Here is a 27,484-nt window from a genome sequence, read left to right as displayed (position 1 = left end):
CACTATTTGACATTTTTTTCAAGAAGCTCAAGGTGGGGCTTAAGAGGTTTTTAAAGGTGCACTATGCAACTTTTGTGGCAAAAAATGTTGATTTGAGTGTATATTTGAGCTTTCAGTGACTCATCGGCTGTATGGCTGGTGAGTTTGAAATTATGTCTTTTTTGGGTGTAAATCATCTATTAAATTCCAGATGAACCCGTGTAGCCCACCACCTGACGAGGCACAAGTACCACCAGAGGGAGATATATCACAGTTTGAGAACGCCTGACATAAAGTTACTGTTTATTTACAGCAGATATAAATCCTCTCTTTGGACACACACACACCACAGTGTTCCTCGTGTAAATAATGCCCAAACATACAGTATTTCACACAATAATAACTTTGCTAAGAAATAACAACCAGACAAAGAGGTTTTCAAAGCAATTTTACTTTACCGTTTTTTGTTAGATTAGAAAACAATAATACTGAAATTGTACAGTAGGACGATTAAGTGCTCCAACTAAAGATAATTCAAAGGCCGGATGTGAAGGATGTTCGTCTGCGAGGCACTTCAGAAGGTGAGCACTGTGCGGATGCTGCCAAAACAAAGACAGTGAATATAGTTAGCGTGACATAAAAAAAAAACTAAATAGTAAAATGCATAAGATATACTGAGCGCGTACGCAAACAGAAGTGCACTATGTAATGTTAAGTTTGAAAACAGCGGACTCCTCTGGCGCCCCCTCACCTCTTTCCCGAGTGCATGAGCTCGAAGCCCTCGTTGACCTGAGCGAACGGCAGCGTGTGGCTCACGAACTCGTCCACCTTCATCTTCTTGTTCAGGTAATCCTCCACCAGCTTAGGCACGCTCTCCACGCTCTTCCAGCCTGACAAACAGCGTTGGAAAAGATCAACTTTCCACTTTTGCCTACATTCTGTCCCCTCCTATTTACTACAGCAAGAGTTCCAAATGGATATCTCAAAATGTATTACTCATAATCACTAAGGTCTTCCAACAGCCAAAAGTAAAAACACATGGTTACTCAAAGATGTGCAAAGGCTTTGACAGCCTTGACAATGAAGTGCCAATACCTCCGAAGGCAGTTCCTCTCCACACTCGGCCGGTGACCAGTTGGAAGGGTCTGGTGGAGATCTCCTGTCCCGATCCGGCCACACCGATGATCACGCTCTCTCCCCAGCCTTTGTGGCACGCCTCCAGGGCAGCCCTCTGAAACCGCAATACCAAACTGTGTTTTTTTTTGGGCTGTGTAGACAATAAAACCCCTAATGATCACATTTACTCTATCGTTTTTGTTTTTTTTCGCCTCCGTAGAATATTATGTCACAATGCACAGACTTTGCTCAAAATTGCATAATGAGTTGAGTGTTATAGATTTTGGCATATTCTTACAGGATTTGATATTGTTTTAAAGAGGGGGTATTATGCTTTTTTCAATCACATAGCACCAGTCTATAGCACACTACAATGATGACGAAACCTTCTGTTGGTCTGTAAATGCAGTAAATTAGAATAACTGCCTTGTATAAGATTGCTCTCTCAAAATGGCTGTAGTCAATGTCTTGAAATAGGCCTCTGTCTGTAGGAACCTCTGACCCTTTCCGACACGCCCCCCTCCACACGCTGTCTGTGGCATCAGTGGGGAGGGGGTTCTGCTGAGGAGCAGTGGTTGGTTACTCGGCTGGTGACGAAAGCTCGGAGGCGTCTCCAGGAGGTAGGGGCGTTCCTAGGAGGACTCAGGCAAACCTATCCCTAAAATGGCCGCCATCAGAGTTTTTACAGATTACTCAAAAATATGTGAATGTGCCAAGGCAACACTTCAGGCATGTTTTTAATGAGGGAATGACATAATAACATGACCTAAAGCTTGAAAAAGTCGATTTTGCATAATACCCCCCTTCACTTGCTGTGGTATCGGACTGGCACTCGGTATCAGCGACTACTCTGAACCCAAGTATTAGCATCGGATTGGATAGGAAGAACTGGTATTGGAACAGCACAAGTCTGAACACTGACCGCTAACTCAGGATCACAAATGATAGTGTTTTCTTGGTTCTCTCATTATTTAAAGTGGCCTGTATTAATATTTATAGTGGCTTGTAAATATTTTGTAAAGTGGAATGCACGAGTTGCCTCAGAAAGCCATAAGGTCCAAAAGTTTTCAGAACGTTGAAACAATTCCTCAATTCCATGAGTTTTGTTGACACATCAACGTTTTCATGTAAAAGTAGATTGTGAGAAGACGCGATTGCTTCATTTTCCAGGAGACTATAATTGCTGTGTAAACAGCCCCTTACAGTGGTCCCTGTGTCTCATCACAGACCAGTCACAAAGAGCAGCCTGTATAATCTGCAGAGGCGAGATCAAGAGAATAAAATGTTTTTGAAGACTGAGACACAGAGTCCAACATCACTGTAGTGTGTGCTATAGTGCTCTGGGCAAGGTGCGTGTTGGTCTTTCATCAGGCAATTACTAATAGTGATCCAGGGCTGGCATCATATTCAAGACCCTTTGGGCTGGTTTCAAATTCCAGGACAAAAGCTTGCATTTCAGGGCTATGATCAATAGGACCATGTAAGGCTGTGCTTTGTTTGTCTGGTTTGGTTAGACCCAGTCTGTTTAACATTTGATAACATTTGACTTGACTTCTGACGATTAATCAGTTAGCCATTACTGAACCAATGCACATTGAATAAAATTATACACATTTCAATGTCTTCTCGGTCACTGATTAACTCATTGAATGCCAATGACATCTATAGACGTCAATTAGGTTTTCCAATGGGAACAGCTGCAGCAAAGCCTTGAGCATGTCTGGTGTTAAAACCTTAGTTCTTTTATTGAGTCACTAGGTGGCAGCATTGCTCTTTCGTTTTCTCATTCATTTTCGCATTTTGGGTGAATTCATTTATTTTTAAGGGATGATTAAGGATGATTACTAAAGAATGGAAAGAGGTACGAACTTTTTTTTGGATGAAAGAGGAGAGTCTAATCTTTCTTTTGGTGGGTTTCGTGTTGACATAGACCTAGACCTAAATTTTCTGTGGTAAAAAAAAAGTCAAAATCCTGAAAAACCTCTGGCAGTGGGGAGCTCTCTGATTTAAAAAATGGCTGGCAGTCAATGAGTTAACAAAAACTCATGTTCCATCTTTGTGTACTTTACTTCGGGGCTAATAATTGTTGTTCACATGGGAGGAAAATGAATTGATACTGCACAAACTACACCTCCTGTCCGGCAGTCTCACCATGACGTGCACATTGCCGATGCACTCAAAGGAATAGTCCACTCCTCCGTCGGTCATCTCCACCAGCACCTCCTGGATGGGTTTGCTCTGGTCTTTGGAGTTGACACACTCGGTGGCCCCGAACTCCTTGGCCTTCTCGAACTTGTCTGGGTTGATGTCCACTCCGATGATCCTGGTGGCGCCTGCAGCCTTACAGCCCATGATGACAGCCAGCCCCACCGCGCCCAGACCGAACACAGCGCAGGTGGAGCCGGGCTCGACCTGCAGGGGGACAGCGGGGAAGACGGGCATCAGTAGCCGGAATAATGGTTCCAAGCAAGGGACCAGACCATACACAGATTTTACCTCCAAAGTCTGGTCCAGAAATTATCTAAAATTCATTTAATAGTATTGAATAAAATACTTTAAATTGATAAAATACCATTTGGCTTCTAAATTAAAAAATATTCAACAGAAAAAGATGTTTTAAATCTCCAAATAAAGTTTTAGGGCACCAACAAACTGGTATAATTATGAAAATTAAGACTTTTAGGCACCACCTAGTGGGGAAATTAAAGGCACTATACTGGATTTTTTTCAAATGGGGGAAGGGAATTTTGTATGTACTCCTTTTAGTACATCTAATTCTAAAACATTTGTATCAATTTTATGAACTTGCAGGTTAGTTTTCTTGCATTTTTATGACAATGATCCATAAAAGTGACCCAGCAAGTTGTGAAATGTGCCTATCTGCCTGTGCCATTTTATTCTAGTGGCCTCTTCTTTCATTGATTGCGATTTATAAAAAAGGTATATGGCCTTTAAGTAATAGCAAAATATAATGCATCACACTGTCACTAATACTGGTTTCTTACAGGAAAAAAAACAGATGCATTGCTGTTAATAGTGTCTCTCCCATTTATTTACCAAATTTATCTCCCATTATTCCTCTCTGACACAACTCAGGTATACAAATACAAGAAAAAAAGCCATTTCAAAGTTATTTTAATCCACTAAAAATGATTTGTTGCAGCCTAGAAATCTTGCATGTTTTAGTTAATTTTTTTTCCACAAACATGGTTTCCAAAGCGTAACTATCAGTCCCATTATTAATCATTTATTTTAAAAAAGTGTCTTTTAACGATCGCGTCTTAGATATTGTGAGTTATTACATTTTATATTAAAAAAGCCAGTCTTTTGAATGGCTCTTTGAAAAGGATCCCAAACACAAAAAAAGACCTAAATCATTAGAATGTTTATTCTGCAAGGCCTTTATTTAATTTTATGTTTTGTGCTTTACACTAGTCCCCGTGGACATCTGTAAAATTGGTTTTAGTTCAGCGGAATTTTGTATTTTGGAAGATGTTTAAAAAAAAGAAGTCTTTCTTTATGCAGGAGTCTACATTTGTATTCTGTTTGTTAACACATTATCAGCTCTCTCTTGCCAGGTTCATATAATTGTAATATCCATCTCTGCAATGCATAATGGCCTCTGGCAAGGCTAGAAGTCGAGATGAAGGGCAGAGACATTGTGGCTAAATAAAGAAATAGAAAATTGTAGCCACACTAGAATACAAAAGCGCGTACCTTGGCAGTGTTGATGGCAGCCCCGTACCCGGTGGAGATGCCGCAGCCCAGCAGACACACTTTGTCCATGGGAGCCTTGTCGTTGACCTTGGCCAGAGAGATGTCGGCCACCACGGTGTACTCGGAGAAGGTGCTGGTGCCCATGAAGTGGAACAGCTGCTTCCCATTGCAGGTGAACCTGGACGTCTTATCGGGCATGAGGCCCTGGCCCTGGGTCACTCTGCAACACAGACACGGAACAGAAACACAGAGCTCAACCAGTCTCTTTTTGAAACGTTGACCGCACCTAAAACATCATTACAGCATTTTACAATTGATTCTACTGGTCGTCGCACCTCTCTGTCCAATAAAACACCAGATTGAGAACATAATTCTCTTAAGGGTTTAACATTGTGCGATAAACTACCTGATCTTCTGACAGAGGTTGGTCTTGGGGTTTTTGCAGAATTTGCACTCTCCGCACTGAGGAACATACAGAGGGATCACAGTGTCACCTTGGGGGAAAAACAAAATCACAAATCAGTCAAAAATCATCTCTATCGTCTCCATTAAAGGCTTATTGTTTAAAACAGTACATAGTGTAGTTGTCCAGACAGTGCTTGGTTAAAATAAGACAAATGTTTAATTCTGATAGTAGGCTTGTTGTACTCGCTCATTCTTCCTCATCTAATCAAAACATAGCTGTAAACAGCTCCTCCTTTATCAAGCCGGTCCCAGGCAAACCACTCTAGAGCCCGCCAGAGAAGGTTGGAGTGGCCTTGACCCTCTTTTGGGTGCAGGACGGTTTAATGTTTTGAAAAGAGGAAGATCGATGGTTTGTTTGCATTTTGTCCTGGAGCAGTACAAGGTTAACAGGCTTAATATAAAGACAACCACATAGTAGGGCTGCAAAATTAACCTTTATCGCATCAAAACAGAGGTTTTGAGCTACTGCGGCAACGTAACTTGCCATACAGAACAGAGATTTAAATGGTTTCAAAGGATAATGTGTTGCCTTAAGTAACTGCAGTCTATGTGGTTCACAAAGTGTGGCCATCTTCATTTTGATTCAATTGTCACTAAATGTGCCGCCTTACTCTGTAGGCTCTGTGCGTGTGGGTATATTACCAGGTTTGAACTTGGTGACCCCCTCGCCCACACTCTCCACTGTCCCAGCCCCTTCATGGCCCAGAATGACGGGGAACAGTCCCTCCGGGTCACTGCCGCTCAGGGTGTAGGCATCAGTGTGGCACACCCCTGTGGCAAAGAGCTGACACACAAAAGACATGGAAATGGACTGCATTTTCAATTCTGTGTTGTATCACACAGAGACAAAGATTTTACCTTGATGCGGACTTCATGGGCTTTGGGCGGTGCTACCTCCACCTCTTCAATGGACAGAGGCTTCCCTGCTTCCCAGGCAACAGCAGCCTTGCATTTGATGACCTAAAATCACACCCACACAGGGCGGCATTAACAAGTCACTCCAACTTACTTTGTGGAAGAAAGACCAAACCTCAATCTGAATGCATGCATACAAAGCACGGTGGCTGAAAGATTACAAGTGTTTATGGGATGATTGGAGGGCCTTTCATCTCCCCCTGGTGTCTCTGACCAGAAAACCATGTTTGCAACTTGACTGCCACCGGTCCGGAGTCACCTATACGCACTAATGAAATCACGAAGAAGAAGCTAGCAGGCTAACGGGCAAAGCTAACTGCGGGCTAACGTCACTTTAAACAGTATTTACAGCAAAGTTTGAGTGAAAAAAATATTTCCATTGTATAATTGGATGCACAGTAACCCTCTCTCCCTTCGCCTTTCCTGTCAGCGTAGTATTTACTCTCCAAGACAATTAATAAGTTAAAAAATCGTAACTTGCTATTACACCTGCAGTTGCGCTTATGGCCTCTAGGGGGAAGAGTTACTTAGTACTGCTCCAACCGACATGGTCAAATTCCCACAACTGATATGTTGCACTGAGGGTCACTACTGAAAGACAAAATCCAAGCCTACAAATACCATATGAAAAATATTTAAAACATCACGGCTTGCATTTTTTCCCATAGAGGCCCAAAATGAAAAATGAATGACTGAAACCTTGTCTTGCAAAAAAAAAAAAGCCAACAGATCTATGATTGAATATCCTTTATTTAACTTATGCATATAGTATTTTTTTTTTACTATTAACGTCGAGTCCGTGCACATAACAATGAAAGAAACTCCTTGTTAAGCAATCTCACTGGCCGAATTAAACCTCTTGCAGAACCAAGCCTTGCCCGCGGACCACACTTTTAATTCATTTCTACTTTCATCAATGTTTATACGTTGTTGTGCACATGCATAACATGGACATGCACCAAGCAGTGTTAAAAAGGTAATTTTAAAAGTTGTAGCAAAGCCATTTGACAGACGTGTGCAGTGAGTGCACCTTTTTTTTTTTTTTTTTTTTTTAACAATAGCGCGACAATTGTACCTCATTCAGCAACGCATTTACGAATTCCCCAATCTGGAAAACCTTTGCAACGCCAATGCTAAAGTCAATGGCTGGGGAATAAACGAGCTAACCTACTTTCCAACACTAGTTCTTTGTAATACTCTGCTGCAAATCAAAGCCCGTATTTGCTTCAAAAGTCAAAATGGTGACATCAAACGTTGCCCGTCGGTCTTAGCGGCTTATAAAACATTGCAAGTCCGTAGCTGATGCATATTTTCGATGCATTTTGCTGAAAATAAATGAACGCTTACTTTTCCAGCTGTAGCCATGTTGGGTCGTGCGCACGAGGGGGGCGGGAGCAGCGCGAGGCCGGAAAGGAGTTCACCTCACAGCCAATCAGGAGGCAGAAGGAGAGGGCTACGCAGAGGACGCACGCAGAGCAGGAGCAAGCGGAACAAGCCAACCCGCTCAGGATGTAACCAGTGGGGAGTTATTTAAAAACAGTAAACATTAACCTGTTAACCCCCACCTGAACCGAGCACATTTTCTCTAGTTTTGGCTTTTAAAAAAAAGCATCAAAATAGCGAAGAAATCGAGGATGAAAACGCAGCAAAGCAACAAAAAGGTGACACAAAAAAAAAGAAACAAAATAAGCGGAAAACACAACAAAAAACAAAAAAGCACAAAAACATGAGAAAAAGCAAAAAAAAAAGATAAAAACGCTTTTAAAAAAACGACCAAAATGTGTCGACGAGACAAAAAAGTTACTATCAGTTTTGTAGGTCTTAGCTTTCAAATGAGGCATTACACTGTTGCTCTCCAACCGAGAAGCTTTTAGATTTGGGTAGAGCCAAACTGGAGAAAATGCCCTCAGTTATGGAGAAACGTTGAAAGCAGTACATTAAAAACATCTTAAAATTAGGCTAGGTATTTTTTTATATTACAGGCCACAGGTAAAAGTAGCATATGCCGCACAACACTAAAAATCTTCTACAAATGATGCTGTATTGCCGAGTGCTTTTAATCTTTCAAAAGGATCCACAATGCATTTGTCGTCTACCTCATCATCTCATCATATTCTTTCATTAATTTCACGTACATACCTGCAGCAAAATTTAAAGAGAAAACAAAATTCTACAAAGCACCTTTTATTCAAGGCAATAGAACAAAAAAGGTTCTCACATGTGTTAAATCAGAAGTCTTAAAATACATTGTATCGCTCATAATGTCTAATGTCTTGAATGCATCAAAGTTGTGACCATGTGTAAAAGTCATTTTATCGCTTGCACAAAATTATGACGTGTCTTTCACAGAAGCGTTTTACACATATCTCTTTAAAATAAAAAACACTCAAAACATATTGTAAAAATACAACAAAGAGGGAAAATGGAATCTCCAAAAGTCCATTGAGAGAATATTGTACGTCGAGGCACAGGAGGAGCAGCTTCAGCTTGACGTCACGGAAGCCTGGGATGACACTCACCCTCCACATAAGATCATCTCCCACCTATGAAATCACACCAGTCAGTATTATAGTATTATAGAATAAAGGGTTAAATTATTTTTGTGGTGACAAACTGACCTCTGAATCCTCTGCCGCCTCCACCTCCTCCTCCTCTCCCTCTGAAGCCCCCTCCTCCACCTCGACCGCCGCCAAAGCCTCCCCCTCGACCGCCACCGAAGCCTCCCCCGCGGCCCCCTCCAAAGCCTCCCCCGCGACCTCCTCGGAATCCACCTGAAACGATAAGACAAACAAGTTATTCAAAGATTTATATACACACAGTCAAGCAGCATCATTAAAGTAGCATTTTCTTTGATGAAGAAACAAAAAGAGCGGCCGATATGACGATATTAGACAAAGGGTCCTCGAGTTATGCTTCCTGTATCTCAGACCGACGAAACTGACGCCAACACGCATTTACTCTCTTACTCTTTTATCTACTTTCATTCTTACCTCAGTTTTTATAATTTGTAGAGTGAGTTTGCAATAGAAGTATGTTATCACGGTGTTGATTATCACAAAGTTAAATAAATGAGTATATTTATTCATCTGTCTTTTATTCAGTGTGTCTCAACTTATACAGCTCTTTACTTAGGCCCAAAGCGCTTTACAGCAAGGAACCAGTCACCCATTCACTTGCTCATTCATACACCAGTGTGCGCAGAAACTGGAGGCAAGGTGGGTGAAGTGTCTTGCCCAAGGACACGACGGCAGTGTGCACCTGCAGGACCCGGGATTCGAACTGCCGGCCTTCCGATCGGGAGACGACCCGTTCTATTTGTCATCAGGGGCGGACTGGGACTGAAAAACAGCCCTGGACTCTGACCAGCCTGGCCCAAATTAGCGTAAATGCGACACTTCTTGACCGAAGAGCAACAGTGTAATGCCTGATTTGAAAGCTAAGACCTACAAAAGGGATTGAAACGTTTTGTCACGTCGCCGCATTTGTGTCACATTTTTCGACACTTTGTTGTTGTTTTTTGTGTGTATTTGTTGTGTATTTGTCACTGTCTTGTGTTTTTGTTATGTTATTATGGCTATTTTGTTGGTTTTTCATTGCTTTGTTGTGTTTGTCTCTTTTTTGTCATGTTTTTATTGGTTTTTCATTGCTTTTTTTCGTTGCTTTATATTTTTGTCATGTTTTTTCCCCCCACTTTTTGTGTTTTTTTGTTGCTTTGTAGTTGTGTTTTCATCACATTTTTGTGGCATTTTTGTTGGTTTTCCATAGCTTTTTATCGTTGCTTTTTTGTTACGTTTTTTGTTGCTTTTCCGGCACATTTTTGTTCCGTTTTCATCCTCGTCGCTATTTTGATGCTTTTCTTTTAAGCTTTTAGATATAGGTAAAGCTTGGTTAAGGCGGGGGATAAGAGGAGAAAATTGAGAGGCTAGACTGGCCCTAGAGCCGGTGGCCCTTCTGTGCTCTTCCAGAATGGACATATGGCCAGTCCGCCCCTGTTTGTCATTATGAAATAAATACTAATAAAAAATAACTAAAAATATTTAAAAATCGTGATTTTATAATATCCATGTGACCGTATTTGTAAATCAATACTGCGCTCCTCTTCCTCCGATGGGTTTGATGAGTTGCCAATTGTGTTTTCACTTCTGTAGGATATTATCACTGTTGTTGAGAAAGAAATTTGTGATCTTGACTGTAGACACGTAAAAGTGCACCTCCACAGCACATATTTAACACAATCATTTGCAAACTCTAGTGTAGTCACAGACAATAACTTTAAATGATCTAATGTTGTTGAACTCAGCAATGCATGAGAAAATCACTCTCGGGGAGGAGGGACGAACTTTGAGGTTCCCTGGGATTTGTTCTGCTTAAATGTTTGAGAACAAGTATTTGAACATACTTTATCAGTGAAAATAGCTCTGCTTCAACATGTAGACGCCTTCTTTTTTTATATATATATGAACAACTCCTTTTAACCACACCAATACCCTTACCTCCACGGCCTCCCCCTCTGCCTCCTCCTCTGCCCCCGCGACCCCCTCTAGGCGGGCCCTTCTCTCCGGGCGGCCTGGGCAGGAACCTCTGCAGGGGCAGCAGCTTCATGGGGTCTATGTAGAACTGACACACATTTGTAACATTAATAAGAAATTCAGCCAAAAGACTAACAATATTCACGCTCGTAACAAATACCTTTTGCATTTTCTTGAACGAGGACGCCTTCATGTTTTCAGAGAGTTTCACTGAAAAGTACTGAAAACATTAGTTAAGGAATACAATAGCGATAAGATTTCTCTGACAAATATTGGTGTGATTGATCGGTTTTGCGCGTTATATTTGAAATTAGAGTTCTTATTAATATTCATTTAGTCTTTAGAGTGGAAGAAGACAGTAAAATTGAGGCACAAGTATTTTAGAACAGTGGTCTGAACAACACTTAAGATGAAAACAGTGTAAAAGCAAAATCAACTTAGAAAGGATACAAAATCCCGGATCTGTCCAAAGATCTCGTCCACCTTCCCGATCTGCTCCTTGTTCTCCAGGTACACGGGGGCGTTGAAGTAGGGCACTTTGTTTTCATCTGCCGTGCATTTACAAACAATGTCGTCTTCACACGGATGCACGAACTCCCCCAGCGCTGACGAGAGAAACACCAACACGTTTTAGCACATTGGAAAACAAAGCTACGTTAACATGATCTGCACAGAGCCAGGCATATGTGCTGCAACCTAACCACTTAGCACTTGTGGCACCACATGGCACTTGTTCAGGGTGAAGCTCGGTTAAGCAAGTTTCTTTTTAGAACTGTATTGATATTAGATGTGTTTAAGATGAGCCAGGCGCTTTGCTCTTGCGGGAGCATCAGGCTGTCTGTGTCTATTGCAGCACCGCCCGTCTGCAGTGCTTGACTCATCTTGAACACACCTAATGTTAACCACAAACACTGCACTTCTAGAATGGGGCCAGACGATTGTGGTAAAGCACCAAAGAGCGATTATCCTGAAAAACGCTGCGACTTGATTTGCAGTTTATGTTTTCAATTCAAGATTGCATTCGTGATAAATATTTTTTAAGAGATGAAGGAGCATCATTCTAGAAAAGATTGAAATATGAACTTCTTAACTTATACAAGAATGTATTTCAGAACATGTTTATAGAGGTCTAAACTAACATGTTTAGAGGTCTAAAGTAACCTGTTTAGAGGTCTAAACCTCTAAACAGGTTATATCCTGTTTAAACAGGGTAAACAGGTTATATCCATAACAACATAGGTTGTTTGCAAAATGTTTTGGGTAGCATCCATTTTAAACGTAACGTAGATCATTTACCTTCCTTTCTGCAATATTTTATTACGTGTTGGTGCATCTAACTTTTATTTGCTGATCATGTTTTCTGATGTTGAAAGCTCTGCTTCACCAGCAGAGCCATAGAAAATTCTCAAACCCTGCTAAAAACAGCTCGATAAACCCACTTCTCAGAACTTGTAGATTTGCGATCATTTGTCAGTATAAATATATAAAAGTATACTATAAGAAGAGCATCATCATGTAGTGTTCTTGAAATAAAAAAATAAATAAACAAGTACAGTTGGTTAAAGTTGAACAGCAAGTAAAGCTCACAAACTAAGAGCAAAATAAGGTGAATTACACAATATGTTATTCGTTGCTTTTAGAAAGTAAACGGAAAACTCTAAGCATTACTTAAGTTATGGTACAGCCTAAAAATAATTGTCAAATTAAAATGTGATTTTAATCCATCCATTTTCTTCCACTTTTCCGTTGCCGGGTTATGGGGGCAGCTGTTGGAGCTGCCCAAATCACATTGCACCAGCCCCTATGGCTCCTCCTGCAGGTGGTGGGTCCAAAGAAGGACGGCCTCACGATTCTAACCAGGCCTGTTGGTCTCTCATAAGGGGCTTCAGAACCGCTCTTTGTCTGACCCGTCACCAAGGACCCGTTTGCCATGGGAGACCCTACCAGGGGCACCAAGCCCCCAGGATCATTCAGGTGCTCAAACCCCTCCACCACGTTATGGTGGCGGTTCCAGGAGGGAAAATGTGATTTTAACTTAATCGTAATTGTCCTCTCCAACTTGTGCAAATTGTATATTATACTTAATATCTTCCCACCTGTTCCTCTTTCACTACTTTTTGAGTTGGTTGTCACCTGAATGACCATCTTTCCCAGTGTCATTCTCTCACCTACGACATATTCAGGGGGTCCATAGTCCTGCTGTCTGTTGAAACCCCCGCGGCCCCCTCCTCGGCCGAATCCCCCGCCACGTCCTCCTCCTCCTCTGAAGCCCCCGCCTCTGTTAAAGCCTCCTCTTCCTCCACCTCGGAACGACATGGCTGCTCTGCCCTGTGCAAGAGACAACAACAACATAATACAATGAAGAGCACAGTCAACAGGAGTTAGTGTCACATAAAACTTAGGCTGTCACATATAATGCTGTGACAATACAAGCAAATGTTACTTTAGGTCCATTTCAGGCGAGAAAACGTTTTAGAAATACATGTTCAGCAAGTTTAGTTGTTACATATTTTTCCTGATACTTTATAGGAGAATTATCAATTAACATTAAAAAAGTGTTTAAATGTGTGTTAAATGGGTCAGTAAATGAACAAAAATGTTGCAAATATTTCGCTCTTTGAGCTTGTGTAATACCGTAGAAAGCCTTTAGTGAGCTGCTAACTTGGAAAGGTCTGGTCTGGAGAGCAGCTGGAAGCTTTGGAGCTACAGGCTAACATAGAACCCTGTGGAGTAAACTAAATGTATTGCTTATTCGTATGTTTAAAAAAGCGCTTTAATACGCTACAGCTCACTGATTATTAAAATAACATAAGGCGAAAAAGCATGATGTGTGGATGGGGTAGTTTTACGTTGATTCTTTTGAAATAGCGTGAAAACATTACAGCAATTCCAGCTCACAATCCAACAATCTAAATCTAGAGGCAAAATAACAGTGTTCTCCTGATAATATATGGATTTCATACACTCTTGTGAAACTTTACCGGTCAGGGCTGCACAGGCACCGCACCAGTTAGCATCCACATGCTAACACCATTTACCTCTTGTCCAACAATTCAATGGCCGTTCCCGGTACCAAAACACCCAAACAACATTTACGATAATAACGACACACGTGTCCAACTTCACAAGGGGCAATGCACACTCCAAAAGTGCAAATCTTACCTTCAAAACGGTGCTACCAGGCTGCTATTTACTTTCACCACCACACGAGAGAAGCACATGTGCGCTCTATGCCGTAAAGTGAACAGCAAGTGTCGCGGAGCCAGCGGGGACTGTCGTGCAACCAAACGCGGTACAATGCGTCCTTCACGTGTTCTCGTAATTATGGTAAATACCACTTGTTGAGTAGAAAATTGCTCATGAACGCCTCATCATCTCGTTCCCGAGATGAGACAACCGTTGACGTTTCAACACAACAGAAGCAGGATATGTGTTTTAGCTGAAATCTTAATATCGTCTCTTTTTCTACTTACCGTCTTGTGAAAAAAAAGCCAATCTTTATAAGTTTGTCGATCAAAGCAGATACAAAGCAGCAGTAGGTGAGCGGTTTGTCGACTTTCTTGCGTGATGTATTTGTTTATAGTGTACTGGTACTGTGTAGTTATTTTTTTTTCCATCTTGCTACAACACAAATGCACTAGTAATTTCCACGTCACAGCTGGAAAGGCTCATCTTTACCACAGCACTTGAAAGCAGCGTGAAAACAAGTCGATTCATGCGAGAACCATCTGATACGCTACAGTTACACGCCTCATAAACATCGATATCGGGTGATTCTGTAAATATGTCGACCCAAGGCCGGGTAAGTCAAACCAGTCTCACTATTCATGTTATCAACACTACCAATCGATTATTTGTATTAGTTCCGGTTATTTTAGCCCGATGTTTTGCGTTTTGTTTACCATGCCCGCACTTCATTGTGTTAGAAACTTTTTCATATTTTTTCATTGGCGTGACCGAGTAAAGTAGTTTGGCTTGTGCCCTTCAGCCGATAACGTGCAAAGCGGCCGTGGCGTGGATGCCAGGTAAACCCTTGGAGATCGAGGAGGTACAGGTGGATCCGCCCAAGGATCACGAAGTGCGCATCAAGGTCAGTGTGTCTGGACTGGAATGGTCGGATCATAACAATGGATCATCAAAATCCATCCCGAAAAGGTCGAATGTGGTGTAGAAAGTGAACTGCAATCATACAGGGTTTCCAATTTATATTATCCAATTTGTATTTAAAGTTATTCTATATTAAAAAAAAAAAAGTTAAATACCATTAAAACATAACATTGTATTCGAACTGTTAAAAGATAACATTGTTCGACTATTTTTTTACTGCATTTATTTGCCAAAAATAACTGCAGTCCTAAAACACATTCAAATGCAGTTTTGGCTGAATTTGTATGCAGTTGTTTGCTCAAAAGTTGCCTGTTGTGTAAAACTGGCATTTGAATGTCAGATCAGCTGCTTGCTGTTGTTTGTTCTACCCACTTCCTCTATTTCAGGAATGACATGTACCAGTCAGAAGTTTTGCTGACTTGCCTATTTTCATTTTAAGATTAATTCATCTATTTTAAATAAATTATTTTGCAACCAAACCCTTCGACAACCCCTTTCCATACTGATAGAAATGTGCAGGTGCTTGTGCCTTGCCTCAATCATATAATTAGAATATCATGAAAAAGTGCATTTACTTCTGTTATTCAACTTAAACTGTGAAACTAATATATGATACAGACTCATAACAAATAAAGGCTATAATTATGTCACTTTTCATGTGTGATCATTGTGGCTCACAGCTTGTAAAAACCCCAAATTAAAGATCTCAGAAAATAAGAATATTTTGAAAATGGACTGTCAGACATAATCATCAAAATTATAACAAACAAAGGCTTGACATATGCCACGTTGCATGTAATGAGTCTTAGTCATATATTAGTTTCAACGTTTTAAGTTGAATAACAGAAGTAGGTGCACTTTCTCATGATATTCTAATTATATGACGAGCTTCTGTATTGTTCAGGCAAGGCAAGGCAACTTTATTTTTACCACACATATCGTACACAAGGCAACTCAATGCGCTTTAGATGAATTAAGTTTACTGTACTCCCTCCTGATCTTTCAGTATCTACGCCACATTTTTCCCCACAGATGATGTACAGCGGAGTGTGCCACACAGACTGGGCGTATCTTTACGAGACGGGACAGAGCATGTCCCCCAGGCACTTCCCTGTGGTGCTTGGACACGAGGGGGCCGGCGTGGTGGAGAGTGTGGGCACCGAGGTCACCAAATTCAAACCTGGTAAATTGCTGGGCGTTTATGTTTATTGAAATATCAAGGCTAAGGGCAAAGTAGCTTTGGCTGAAATTGTGCATTGTGGCAATGCTGAATATTCACCTTATTCCGCCCCGCCCACTCTTGCCACTTTTTGCTTTGTCTCGGCACTTCCGTTGTCCTGACACTTCCGGTCGAGCGTGAAGCCTGTTCATTTAAACGGAGAACGAGGGGAAATATTCTCCGCTCAAATCTGATGTTTAGTCGATTGATTTGTGTAAAATGGCCTGTGTTCATTTGCACCAACATGTCAACACTGCACCGTTTCTCTGCGCGGCTGAAAAACGGCTTTGTTTCCGTGTAGTAACTGATTTTATGTGGACTTTTCCAGTCCCATGTTAACAGACAGGAGAAAAGGGGCGGGCACAATTCATGGCGGCGCCCATGCAAGCCTCCGGAATAAGGTGAATATTGCTCACATGTTTCCCCAGGAGACAAAGTGATCCCTCTGTTCCTGCCTCAGTGTGGGGAATGTAAGAGATGCCTCAGCACTAAGACCAACCAATGCAGGAAGAACTGGTGCGTCCAAAACACTTTTACTCCTCCCACTTGAGAAATGATTGGAACAACTACGTTTTACTTACTTTCAGTTTCATTAATGTTATCAACTTATCAAACCCGTCTTTTTATGTTCTGAAAATATGTACGAAGACACACCCATGCTCCAAGTGAATGCCTCTCTGTGCAGGGCGAACACTCAGAAGGGCGTTCTGGCTGACGGGACGAGCCGTATCTCCTACAACGGGCAGCAGGTGTACCAGTTCTTGGGCGTGTGCTCTTTCTCCCAGTACAGCGTCGTTCCAGACACTTCCCTGGCTAAGATCCGCCATGACGCCCCTCTGGATAAAGTGGTTCTGCTGGGCTGCGGGGTGTCCACAGGCTACGGCGCAGCGATCAATACGGCAAAGGTGAGAGCTGAGCCGCCGTGCTCTAGAGGATCCTTATCCTCACCTTCTGGTGTTTTGAATCATAATCTTCCCTCCTAGTGCACACCTTCTCCACAAAGTACAGTTTCTTACAGTCAATGCACCTTCACCTGCTTTTCCCATCAGACATTCCCACAGTCCAGCGCGTCATGGCCACCCTTTTAGATTCAATGATCCAAAGCCTGATTTACTTATTTATTTACTTGTCCTTTATTTGTCAAGATAAAACTCGTTGAGATTAAAAATGTCTTTCAAGAGTGTCGGGGCCAAGATGCAGGGGAACATGTGTCAAAACTGAAGCCTCGCTCTACACTGCTGATGATTTGAATGTATTACAATTAATAAATAAATGATGAATTTGCTTTTTCCGGTGAAGTACAGTATTATATGATATGTGCATGCATTTGAAGGTTATAAAAGTGTCCTTTCAAAGTTTTAGGCACACATGAAAACATAACTTCCATAAACACAGGCTTCTGTCACATGATCTGGCTCATGAAACGCAAAGGCTCATTTGACGCTCACACTTTAGCTTGACACATGCTTCCAAGCCTGCTTTATTTTGCCCTTTATTACCCACAGGGCGCCCACACAATATGAATTCACACTTATGATATGTATGTTGGTAGTAATTTAAAAAACAGTTGCTCTCCTACATAGCACAAAAAAGTTAAAACGAAAATTGGTCTGTAAATGCTAATAATTTTTTGTTTTTAAACTTCCTAAACACTGCCCAGTGTGTCCCAGGGCCACGGCCCACATTTGCATTTCATTTTGCGTTATAGTTTTTCGGAAAATGTGTCCTATAATTCTAGACCCATGATGTTTCAAATCGTTTGTTCCTATGTGGCAGTTACACAAGGCTTAAAGATATTTGCATTTTTCACCCTCAGGCCATATCCTTTAGTTCACTCTCAGCTGGAACAATTTCTAGTTTGTTTAGTTTTGGTGCCGCCGGGCACCAAAACCATTTCAGAAATACAGCCCCAATGGCTGTAGAAAACAGAAAAACATTATAAAAAGGGGTAGGAAGCATAAGTTTTACTACCTACTCCCTTTCGGATTATAGGAACATAATATACACTGCTCACAAAAACTTAGGGCACACTCAAAAAACACATCCTAGATGTCAATCAATTCGATTTTTCGGATGAAAATCTTTATTCATAGTGTAGGGCAATGTGTTGAGAACAAAATAACATAAGAATGATAAATGGGAATCACATTCTCAGCCCCTGGAGGTCTGGATCCAAAATTATAGTCAAAATCAAAGTAACAGTATCAGGTCACTGGTTGATCCAAATTCTGTAGAAATTCCTCCAAACGAGTCTGTATCATCCTCAGTGGTGTGTGTGGCCTCCACGTGCCTGAATGCACTCCCTACAGCGCCTGGGCATGCTCCTGATGAGACCACGGATGTCCTCCTGAGGGATCTCCTCCCAGACCTGGATTAGAGCATCAGTCAGCTCCTGGACAGTCTGTGGTGCCACGTGGCGTTGATGGATGGACCGAGACATGATGTCCCAGATGTGCTCTATTGGATTTAAGTCTGGGGAACGGGCAGGCCAGTCCATAACATCAATACCTTCATCATGCAGGAGCTGCTGACACACTCTTGCCACATGTGGCCTGGCATTATCAGGCATCAGAAGGAACCCAGGGCCCACAGCACCAGCATATGGTCTTACAATAGGTCTGAGGATCTCATCCCGGTACCCAATGCCAGTCAGGGAACCTCTGGCTCGCACATGGAGGGCTGTGCGGCCCTCCAATGAAATGCCTCCCCAGACCATCACTGACCCTCCACCAAACCGGTCATGCTGGATGATGTTGCAGCAGCAGAACGTTCTCCGGGGCGTCTCCAGACTCTGTCACGTCTGTCACATGTGCTCAGGGTGAACCTGCTCTCATCCGTGAAGAGCACAGGGCACCATTGGCCAATCTGCCAATCGCTGTGTTCTCGGGCAAATGCCCATCGGGCTGCACGGTGTTGGGCAGTAAGCACCGGCCCAACTTGTGGACGTCGGGCCCTCATACCACCCTCATGGAGTCGGTTTCTGACCGTTTGAGTCCCAACATGCACATTTGTGGCCCTCTGGAGGTCATTTTGTAGGGCTCGGGCAGTGCTTCTCCTGTTTCTCCGTGCACAAATGAGCAGATAGCAGTCCTGCTGCTGGGTTGTTGACCTCGGTCGGCCCCCCCAGGTCTCCTGGTGTACTGGCCTGTCTCCTGGTATCTCCTCCATGCTCTGGACACTGCGCTGGGAGACACAGCAAACCTTCTTGCCACAGCACGAATGGACGTGCCATTTTGGATGAGCATCACTCCCTGAGCAGCTTCTGTGGGTTGTAGATGCTCCTCATGATACCTCTAGTGGTGAGAACACTGGACAAATGCAAAAGTGTTCCAAAAATACGGTACAAAGGATGAAGACAGGGAAATGGTCTGTGGTCACCACCTGCAAAACCATTCCTCTTTTGGAGTGATCTTGCCAATTGCCGCTCATTTCCACCTGTTGTCTGTTTCATTTCCACAACACCAAGTGAAATTGATTCACAATAAGCGTGGCTTCCTAACTGGACAGTCTGATATCCCAGAAATTTGATTGACTTGGAGTTACATTGTGTTTTTTGAGTGTGCCCTAAGTTTTTGTGAGCAGTGTATAAGGAACATAATTCAAAATTAAAGGGGCTAGATGCAAGTTGGTCATTTTATACTCACTACTGCCACCTCAGGTCTTATGCGTAACTGCGCTTTCTATATTAAGCTTGTGCGTGACGGCACTTCGGGCCCAAAGTAACAACTTTTTGAGCGACAGTGCAGGATTTTAGAGGCAGTTGTGGTGAACAGGTCTGAGCTCATTCTACACATTAGGACATGGCTGAAACATGTAGGGGGAGGAAAATACATAATTTTAACATCTTTAAACTATAGTCCCTTTAAAGTAATGTTGGAGAAAAGGGAGAAAGTTATTCTTTTATTCTCTTCTTTGTTTCCCCCTCTGGCTGCTTTGAACATGACCATATATGGGCAATTCCAAAGCGGCCATCTGTCTTGGCGGGGCTTTTGCGAAAGGTCATTGAAGCACCTTACATTTGTAGACATTTTACCCACCATGCATAAATAAACTGTTGATTGCTTTGATAGTAGCGATAACCTATGGATGAAGCTTTGTGATGAAATACTGGATTTAGTGCAACACACAAAGAGAAGGTCACACAGCCTAATGTTTTTATTGTCATTTCAAATATCTATTTACTTCGACCTCTTGGCACTTGTACTCATTAGCAACAGGATGGGACTTGAGTGGTGCTTTTGTGTGACATGAAAATGTTCTTTTGTTCTCCTGCAGGTAGAGCCCGGCTCCACATGTGCCGTGTTCGGGCTGGGCGCGGTGGGCCTGTCTGCTGTGATGGGCTGTAAGGCGGCAAAGGCCACCACTATCATCGCTATAGACACAAACCCGGCTAAGTTCCCGAAAGCCGTAGAGATGGGGGCCACCGAGTGCATCAACCCCAGTGACCACCCCAAAACCAAAATCCAGGACGTGGTGAAGGAGAAGACCGGAGGAGGAGTGGACGTCGCCCTGGAGTGTGTGGGCGACACCGCCGTCATGGTCAGACACACACATCATGTTCACCTGTTTGGATTCTCTGGGCTTAAGTGGCACAAAATATTACAAAATACTCCCAGTTGATTTAGGCGAGATACAGCCAGGTGAAACACAGATTTCTTACGCAGTGGCAAATGTTGACATTTTTAGCTAGTTTCATCCTTAAAATGTCAGTCTAATCAGTTTTCCCCTTTTACGGGCCTATCAAACATTTCCAATTATTCGTGTACAACATGACCGAAAGGGTTTAGGCTGAAGTGAAAACTTATTACGCCTTTCCCAGTTTAAAGTCAAATTAACAGGTTAAACAAGTCATTCTTATGCCTGATTCTTTATCCAGGTGATAGAAAGCCAACGCACCCACCCAAAACCCATTTACATATGAATTTTACTTTCATGGGGCGAAAAAAGCCCCGAATGGGACAGAGCGCTGAGTGAATGAGCTGAGCATACTGTAAGTGTGTGCGGGTCGCTGGAGGCTCGCCGAAGCTCCGCCCTCTTTACACGATATCGACAACTGATGAACATTTGGGCATTTTTTAACCACGAGATTGATTAAAATCATAGGGAATCCATATCATGTTAAGAGCAGTTGCTTGTTTTTATAAAGTTTATTGTATTTTTGTGTTTTTGTGCCTCCCATGACCGCACGTCACTGCTTAGAGTAGCTTTAAAGTTAAAAAAACAAGGGAAAATATTTTAAAGATCATTTTACTCTTTTCACTTGCTTATTTAAAAATTAAACGTGTTATCTGAAAATCCCCTCTTGGAAATTCTTTGGAAACAAGTAAGTACAATGTTAGGGTCAGTCCTGAGCCGCCATTGCGGGGCCAACCTGACCAGAATGTTTTTGGGGGTCGGGCAAAATTTTTTAAACCTGGCTTGATCCAGTATTTAATTTCTCTGCATGATCAGATGTATTTTTTTATTCATATTTTCCTATGAAAACGTGAAAATTTGCAATACATTTTTCCCCCCACATTTACATCAATAATCTACAGTAATCTCAAATGGAGATGTGAAATGTTTTTTTATCCTCGAAACAGGAACTAGCAAAGGCGCTGTACCTGATTTTCTCTGTTCTCAAACCGTGTCAGTGGGAGTGAATTAAATCAAAATGTTGGTGGTGATCAAAACTCCATCCATGACTTTCCTAACACATTCCTAACGTGTGGTTTGTTTGCATTGGTGCCACTTCCGGGTTTTACGATGGACAAACATCTGATTCAATCTGAGTCCTCCCCGTCTTGCAGTCTCAGGCTCTGGAGTCCACCATCGACGCGTGGGGCGTGTGTGTGATCGCGGGCTGGACTGAGACGGAGAAGCTGAGCGTGGAGGTGGAACAGCTGCTGTTGGGGCGCACTATCAAGGGGACGTACTTTGGAGGTGAGGCCGACTTTACCGCGTTTCACTTCTTAATGCAAGTGGGAACCAAACACGAGGCCACTTCCTCTTCCTCTGCTTTCCCTTTTCAAAATCCACTACCTCATTTATTATTATTAGCTGACGCAGTTTTAGATGACCTTTGGAGAATATTCTTATCTCACAATATTACAACTGTAAATCACACTAGCAATAAAGATTATCTGCATTACAATGTGAACATACACTGCCTGACCCCGAAAAAAGTTGCCAACTCACTGTTCTGATCTGGGGTTGCTGCAGTTGGTCAGCAACACTAGAGTATGTGCTCAAAGAATGAGACAAACACCTGAACATCCTTAATGACCGGGTTATTCCATCCATACATAGATTTCTTCGCCCCTGACGGCACTGGCATATTCCACGATGACAATGCCAGGGTTCATTAGTCTCGCCAACCAGACTCCGCTTCTTCACAGAACAGGGTCTGGCAACACTCCATTGCGCGCTTTCAAAGGAAGTGACGCAGCGATATGGAGCCTACCGACCAATCAGAGCAGCTCCCTGAACGTCACGTTGTTGCGCCTTTGTTTTGTAGTTTTTCAACACAAGCGACCACTTCACGTAATGCTCCGGTATGCTTGTATTCTTAAGTTTTTCTGACATAAACGACAAGTCATTTACTGAACTCCGTGTGGCAGGAGCGCCATTGTTAACGTCCGAATGTCTACAACTTTCTTGTGGCTGTTTCTGTCGTCACATCCGCTATGTTCTCATTGGCTGCTGCGCTCTTCTGTTGTCCCACATTAGTCCCGCCTCAAGCAGTAGCTTTTCTACGACAGGGTCGCCAGACTAATCTCCTGTTTATTAATTAATAAACATCGGAGATTAGTCTGGATGCCAGGCTAAGGGTTCATGGGGCTCACATTGTGAAAGAGTGGATCAGGGAGCATGAGACATCATTTTCACACATGGACTGGCCGCCACAGAGCAGTGTTAATTTCGTCAACTAAAATAGTTAGTCTTAATTTTAGTCAAAGTGTTATTTTTGACGGCTAAAATTGGACTAAAACTAAATTAAAAGTTTTTCATGAGACTAAAACTATGACTAAAATGTCCAGATATTTTAGTCGACTAAAATGAGACTAAATAAAAATGAAAGGGAGAGACTAAAATCAGCCAAACTTCTATTGACCGTCTGAAAGAGCCTCAGATCATGTAAATTCTCTGCCAAAGGATCAGCTCTGAGCTTTGTTCATGTGGAGCAGAGGAACAAGATTAAATATGATTATAATGAATATTATCAATGCAAAGTCGACTAAATTCGTCTTAAATTTAGTCGACTAAATTTACATGCAATTTTAGTCGACTAAAACTAGACTAAAATTGAAGATCTTTTTTTGACCAAAACTAGACTAAAATCGAATTACATTTTCGTCAAAAGACTAAGACTAAAACGAAATTAAAATATGTTGTCAAAATTAACACTGCCACAGAGTCCAGATCTGAACCCCATTGAAAATCTTTGGGATGTGCAGGAGAAGGCTCTGCACAGTGGTCACGCTCTCTCCATCATCAATACAAGATCTTAACCTCCGTCGTAAATGAGCTGTGTTTGTCGCAGGGTGGAAGGGAGTGGACGCGCTGCCTCTACTAGTGAACAAGTACATGGCGGAAGAGCTGAAGCTGGACGAGTTCATCACACACTCCTTGTCCCTGAGTGAAGTCAACAAGGCCTTCCAACTGTTCAAAAGTGGAGACAGGTGAGATGTCCCATTAGCCATCTGCTGTTCAAGAAATAGGGCAACATCTTTTCAAAAGTCTTACTTGACTCGTGCCCATGGATTGCAGCCTATGCGAGATCCTTAAGGCGTTTTAAGCAAATACGTTGTGTCAACAGTGCGGTTACGCCGTTGGCATCGTGGCTGCCTGCCCTCGCACACACATGTAATATTCGCTGATTTTATGCAAACAAAAGGGACTGACATCTAGGAATTTGAAACAGGTTGGATCAGTGTAGTGTTAGTGTGAGAACATCGTAGACAACATGTAGAGACAGAGGTGTTTATGAGGTGCCTGCGAAATGCAAAGGCACGTCTGTGAACAGAACAGCAGTATGCAAAAAGTGAAGCCAGCCCTGGTCATGAGATGGAAAACCTCTTCTGCGCCTGCACCACCAGTGTTGCCATGGGTTACTTTGAAAATGGAAACCCGATTACTGATACCGCCTTTAAAAAGTTACTTGGTTACTTTGTCAGTTGCCTGTTTCTCTTCTACATTATATAATTCATACAAATGTTTATTTACATATCCTGCAAAAACGTCTTTCTTGAGGTTTAAACCATGTTTTTTAACGTTGTTCTAGCGTCAAAGACATACCTGGAGTAGTATTTCACAATATTCACACAGTTCGGCGCAACAAAGTTTCTTCTTCTACGGCGTCAGTGCCTCGTTCTGTATTTCCTGGTTACGCCTATAATGTATTTTGAGCCGCTCTGTGCTCGAACGGCCCGCAGGAGGAGCCCCAGGCAAGGTTTTCACCAGCTCTTTCATTGTTGGCATTTAAAAGAATAGGCCACCATTTTTAAATACTGTGATATGTACTTACCTTAGCTTAGACGAGTTGATATGTACCTGTCTGGTCTTTGCACGTGCCCTCAGTCACGTGAACAGAGCACATCTATGGATCCAAACGGATGTGAAGTTAGAAGCGACTATTTAAATATCCAATTTTAAATATCCAAGCGTAGTCACACAAAATTAAACATGTCGATTTTCTAAGCGGATAAAAAGGGGAACTGTATTGCAAGGCCTAGTAATATTATTACACCTTGCAATATAGTTCCCTTTTTTTTATCCGCTTAGGAAATCGACATGTTTAATTTTGTGTGACTATACTTGGATTGTGTACAGGCTCATGTAACCATATTTAAATAGGGAAAACATGGAAGAGCTTGGTCGCTTCTAATTTCACCTCCGTTTGGATCCATAGATGAGAAGAGGAGAGACGATATGCGAACCCCGTCTGTGCTGAGGGCATGCGTAAAGACCAGACAGTTACATATCAACTCGTCTAAGCTAAGGCAAGAACATATCTCAGTATTTAAAAACGGTGGCCCTATTCCCTTCATTCTTACAGACATATCTTCAAATTATAAAACGTACAATATCAAGGCTGAGGCTCCCAGAAGAATGTTTTTAAGTCTGTTTTAAGGCTCCATTTGCATGACATGACCACTTTAAAGGTGCATTATGTAAGGATTAAACAACGAGGAGCCGTGCAATAGACGGTTATAATGCACGCTGCGGAGTCAAGAACACCACGACGTACAGTGGAGTTAATCCGCTTATACCATTGGTCCCACAAACGTAACATTTATAATAAATGTTTTTTTCATTTTCTAAACTCACTAAATATGCCAGACCACCGGGACTATTTTATGTGGGTTATTAGCCGGTCACTGAAGGCTCGTCTCAGAGCGAGTCATTCTCCGCAGCTATTACGAGGATCTCAGTCAGACGCAACCAAACAACATAAGCACAGAATCACAACACAACAGGACTAACCCGACACTTTACCGTGGAAGTAAACACCGATGTGCAGCACTCGTGGGCAGGAGTTATTTCACTTTTACGCTGTTTAACCTGAAGCTAGCTAGCTAGCTCAACGAGCTCATCTGTTTATGGAAACAGCTGCGGTGGAGTCGCTCACACCTGGGCCCCACGAACTGAAACTTTTATGATTGACTTTACTAATCCAGACAAATATGTTTAAATGCAGGATCATTTTATGTACGCCTGAAAATCATGAATAGCCTTAACCGTTTTCAATAGAAATGGAAAGCTCATATTTTATTAACAGTAGCTAACCTAGCTGCTCACTCTCCTCTACTTCCCATTTATCAAACGTTTTGTTTTGGCCAAAAACGTTGAAATTAAACAAAATCCAGCTCATACGTTCCTGTCAGTCACTAATTACGCATTTATCTGATTCAGCTGTGTCATGCGTTGCTATGGCGATGCCCACCACAGCGGAGTGATATCCCAGTGATTTAACTACCGGACTACGTGTGCGGTTATACCAAAATAATGTACGCTTGTTAGCGCCCACCAGCCAATCAGAATCGAGTATTCACCCAGACCATGGTATAAGCAACTTGTGTGTGGGGAAAAAATGATTGATATTTGTGCTTTTCTGGTGAGAGGCTCCGTCAGCAGTGAAAACCTTCCAAACAAATGATCCAGGAGCGTCCTACAAACCACTCATGCAGCCACTGTACACTGCAAGGTCAAATGCTCACAAATATCACCCTTTTGTATAAGAATTTATATAATGCCCCATATCTGAGGTTTTTTTAAAATCTTTTTGTAGGGTAACATTCTTTTTGCCCCATAAAAGTATTGTAAAAGTCGTCATTTGTGGGTGGAAAATGAGCGTGAGGATTGCATTGTATTATGATTTGTTGATGCTGTATATGGTCAACCCAATAGTCCATATGTGAGGAAATGGGGTGTACCTTATTTCGTGACAAGATTAAAATCCTTTGTTGTTTGCGTTTGTGCCATGGTCCTCAGGCTGTAAACGTGTCACATATGTTTCGTTGCTCCTTGAAACGCAAGGCAATGGCATCCGTAAAGTCGTTAGAGGTAGAGACTGTCTTTGACCTTACTTTAAGTCCTGAGGTGTAAAAAGCTTGTTTCGACAACAAAATGGATAAAATGTCCATCGCATTGAAATAAATTCTCCACAAACTCTCCCAAGATGTGAGATTTTAGTTTCCATATATTCAAATTTCAGTCTTGCCTTTGTTTTGTTTAGACCATGGCAACCATACACTTAAGTCTCCGCGAGGCTTGTGCGGAAAATTTAAACTCTAGCACTCTAGTCAAGCTTGAGATCAGTTTTCCTTCAAAATGTAGAAGAAAACGGTCAGAAAAATCCCAATTAGCTATTACTGCAGCCCGTACGGTTTCAGTAAGTACTTTTCTTCTTTTTAAAAACCTGTGTGTATTTTTCCCCAGTATCCGATCTGTCGTCAGCCTGTGGTAGAAGAACTCCGCTCATGAAGAATCCAGACGTGTGAAGGTTTTGTATGAACTGTGTGCCTGCCATTCTCCCGCTTCACCACTAGATGTCCTTCTAACATCATGAAAAAGCCATGTTTACTTTTCACTTTACTAATAAAATTGAAATAAATTAACGTAATAATGTTTGAAATTGATTTTTTATTTATTTTTTATTATCAACTTAAAGAATTGCAACAGATTAATTCATGAATTGTTAAATGATGTTACATGTTTGTCTTTGGACAGTTGCATCATTTTCTTTTCTTTTTTTCTTTTCATTTACTCTTGTACCCAGTACCAGTTAATATTGTGGCTTCTCCACTCTTGTATTTCAAGCTGCCCCATTTCACAAAATTAGACAAGAATCATACATGTCATTAGTGTGCCCTCTGCAGGACCCTCACCGCAACTGCACGTGCACTGACTAGAGCAGTGGGTCCCAAAGTGGGGTCAGGACTGCCCAGGAGGTCGC

General features: G+C 42.1%; 3 protein-coding genes across 3 annotated transcripts; 1 reads left to right on the top strand and 2 right to left on the bottom strand.

Annotated features, from left to right (window-relative positions):
- Nucleotides 1-422: 422 nt before the first annotated feature.
- LOC306963285 (alcohol dehydrogenase class-3) lies at nucleotides 423-7,624 on the bottom strand. The gene is made up of 9 exons (XM_079556808.1): nucleotides 7,540-7,624; nucleotides 6,136-6,237; nucleotides 5,920-6,061; nucleotides 5,219-5,306; nucleotides 4,813-5,032; nucleotides 3,247-3,507; nucleotides 1,075-1,210; nucleotides 731-869; nucleotides 423-578 (listed from the first exon to the last, which is right to left on the bottom strand). Exons 1-9 carry the CDS (start codon nucleotides 7,555-7,557, stop codon nucleotides 554-556), a joined length of 1,131 nt encoding a protein of 376 aa, XP_079412934.1. The 5' UTR covers nucleotides 7,558-7,624; the 3' UTR covers nucleotides 423-553.
- Nucleotides 7,625-8,395: 771 nt separating this feature from the next.
- Nucleotides 8,396-13,967, bottom strand: gar1 (GAR1 homolog, ribonucleoprotein). The gene is made up of 7 exons (XM_079557317.1): nucleotides 13,884-13,967; nucleotides 12,890-13,049; nucleotides 11,172-11,326; nucleotides 10,882-10,941; nucleotides 10,686-10,809; nucleotides 8,811-8,963; nucleotides 8,396-8,735 (listed from the first exon to the last, which is right to left on the bottom strand). The coding sequence occupies exons 2-7, from the start codon at nucleotides 13,035-13,037 to the stop codon at nucleotides 8,725-8,727; spliced, it is 651 nt and encodes a 216-aa protein (XP_079413443.1). The 5' UTR covers nucleotides 13,038-13,049; nucleotides 13,884-13,967; the 3' UTR covers nucleotides 8,396-8,724.
- A 419-nt stretch (nucleotides 13,968-14,386) lies between these two features.
- On the top strand, nucleotides 14,387-27,126 carry LOC306963313 (alcohol dehydrogenase class-3-like). Its single transcript, XM_079556840.1, has 9 exons — nucleotides 14,387-14,523; nucleotides 14,710-14,811; nucleotides 15,861-16,011; nucleotides 16,476-16,563; nucleotides 16,733-16,952; nucleotides 20,323-20,586; nucleotides 21,837-21,969; nucleotides 23,570-23,708; nucleotides 26,968-27,126. Exons 1-9 carry the CDS (start codon nucleotides 14,506-14,508, stop codon nucleotides 26,993-26,995), a joined length of 1,143 nt encoding a protein of 380 aa, XP_079412966.1. The 5' UTR covers nucleotides 14,387-14,505; the 3' UTR covers nucleotides 26,996-27,126.
- The last annotated feature ends 358 nt before the right edge of the window (nucleotides 27,127-27,484 follow it).

The sequence above is a fragment of the Gobius niger genome (genome assembly GCF_951799975.1).
Source record: "Gobius niger genome assembly, chromosome: 5".
NCBI lineage: Eukaryota > Metazoa > Chordata > Actinopteri > Gobiiformes > Gobiidae > Gobius > Gobius niger.
This window is presented reverse-complemented; position numbering and strand designations above follow the sequence as displayed.

Coding starts and splice junctions, on each gene's coding strand:
- LOC306963313 (XM_079556840.1), top strand. Junction 16,953..20,322: donor CAGCGATCAATACGGCAAAG/GTGAGAGCTGAG, acceptor GTTCTCCTGCAG/GTAGAGCCCGGCTCCACATG. Junction 21,970..23,569: donor CAAGGGGACGTACTTTGGAG/GTGAGGCCGACT, acceptor TGTTTGTCGCAG/GGTGGAAGGGAGTGGACGCG.
- LOC306963285 (XM_079556808.1), bottom strand. Junction 3,508..4,812: donor CTGCCATCAACACTGCCAAG/GTACGCGCTTTT, acceptor GTCCCCCTGCAG/GTCGAGCCCGGCTCCACCTG. Junction 1,211..3,246: donor TCGGCAATGTGCACGTCATG/GTGAGACTGCCG, acceptor TTGCGGTTTCAG/AGGGCTGCCCTGGAGGCGTG.
- gar1 (XM_079557317.1), bottom strand. CDS start 13,037: ATGTCGTTCCGAGGTGGAGGAAGAGGAGGCTTTAACAGAGGCGGGGGC. Junction 10,942..11,171: donor TTGGACAGATCCGGGATTTT/GTATCCTTTCTA, acceptor TAATGTTTTCAG/TACTTTTCAGTGAAACTCTC. Junction 8,964..10,685: donor CAGAGGGGGAGGCCGTGGAG/GTAAGGGTATTG, acceptor TTATCGTTTCAG/GTGGATTCCGAGGAGGTCGC.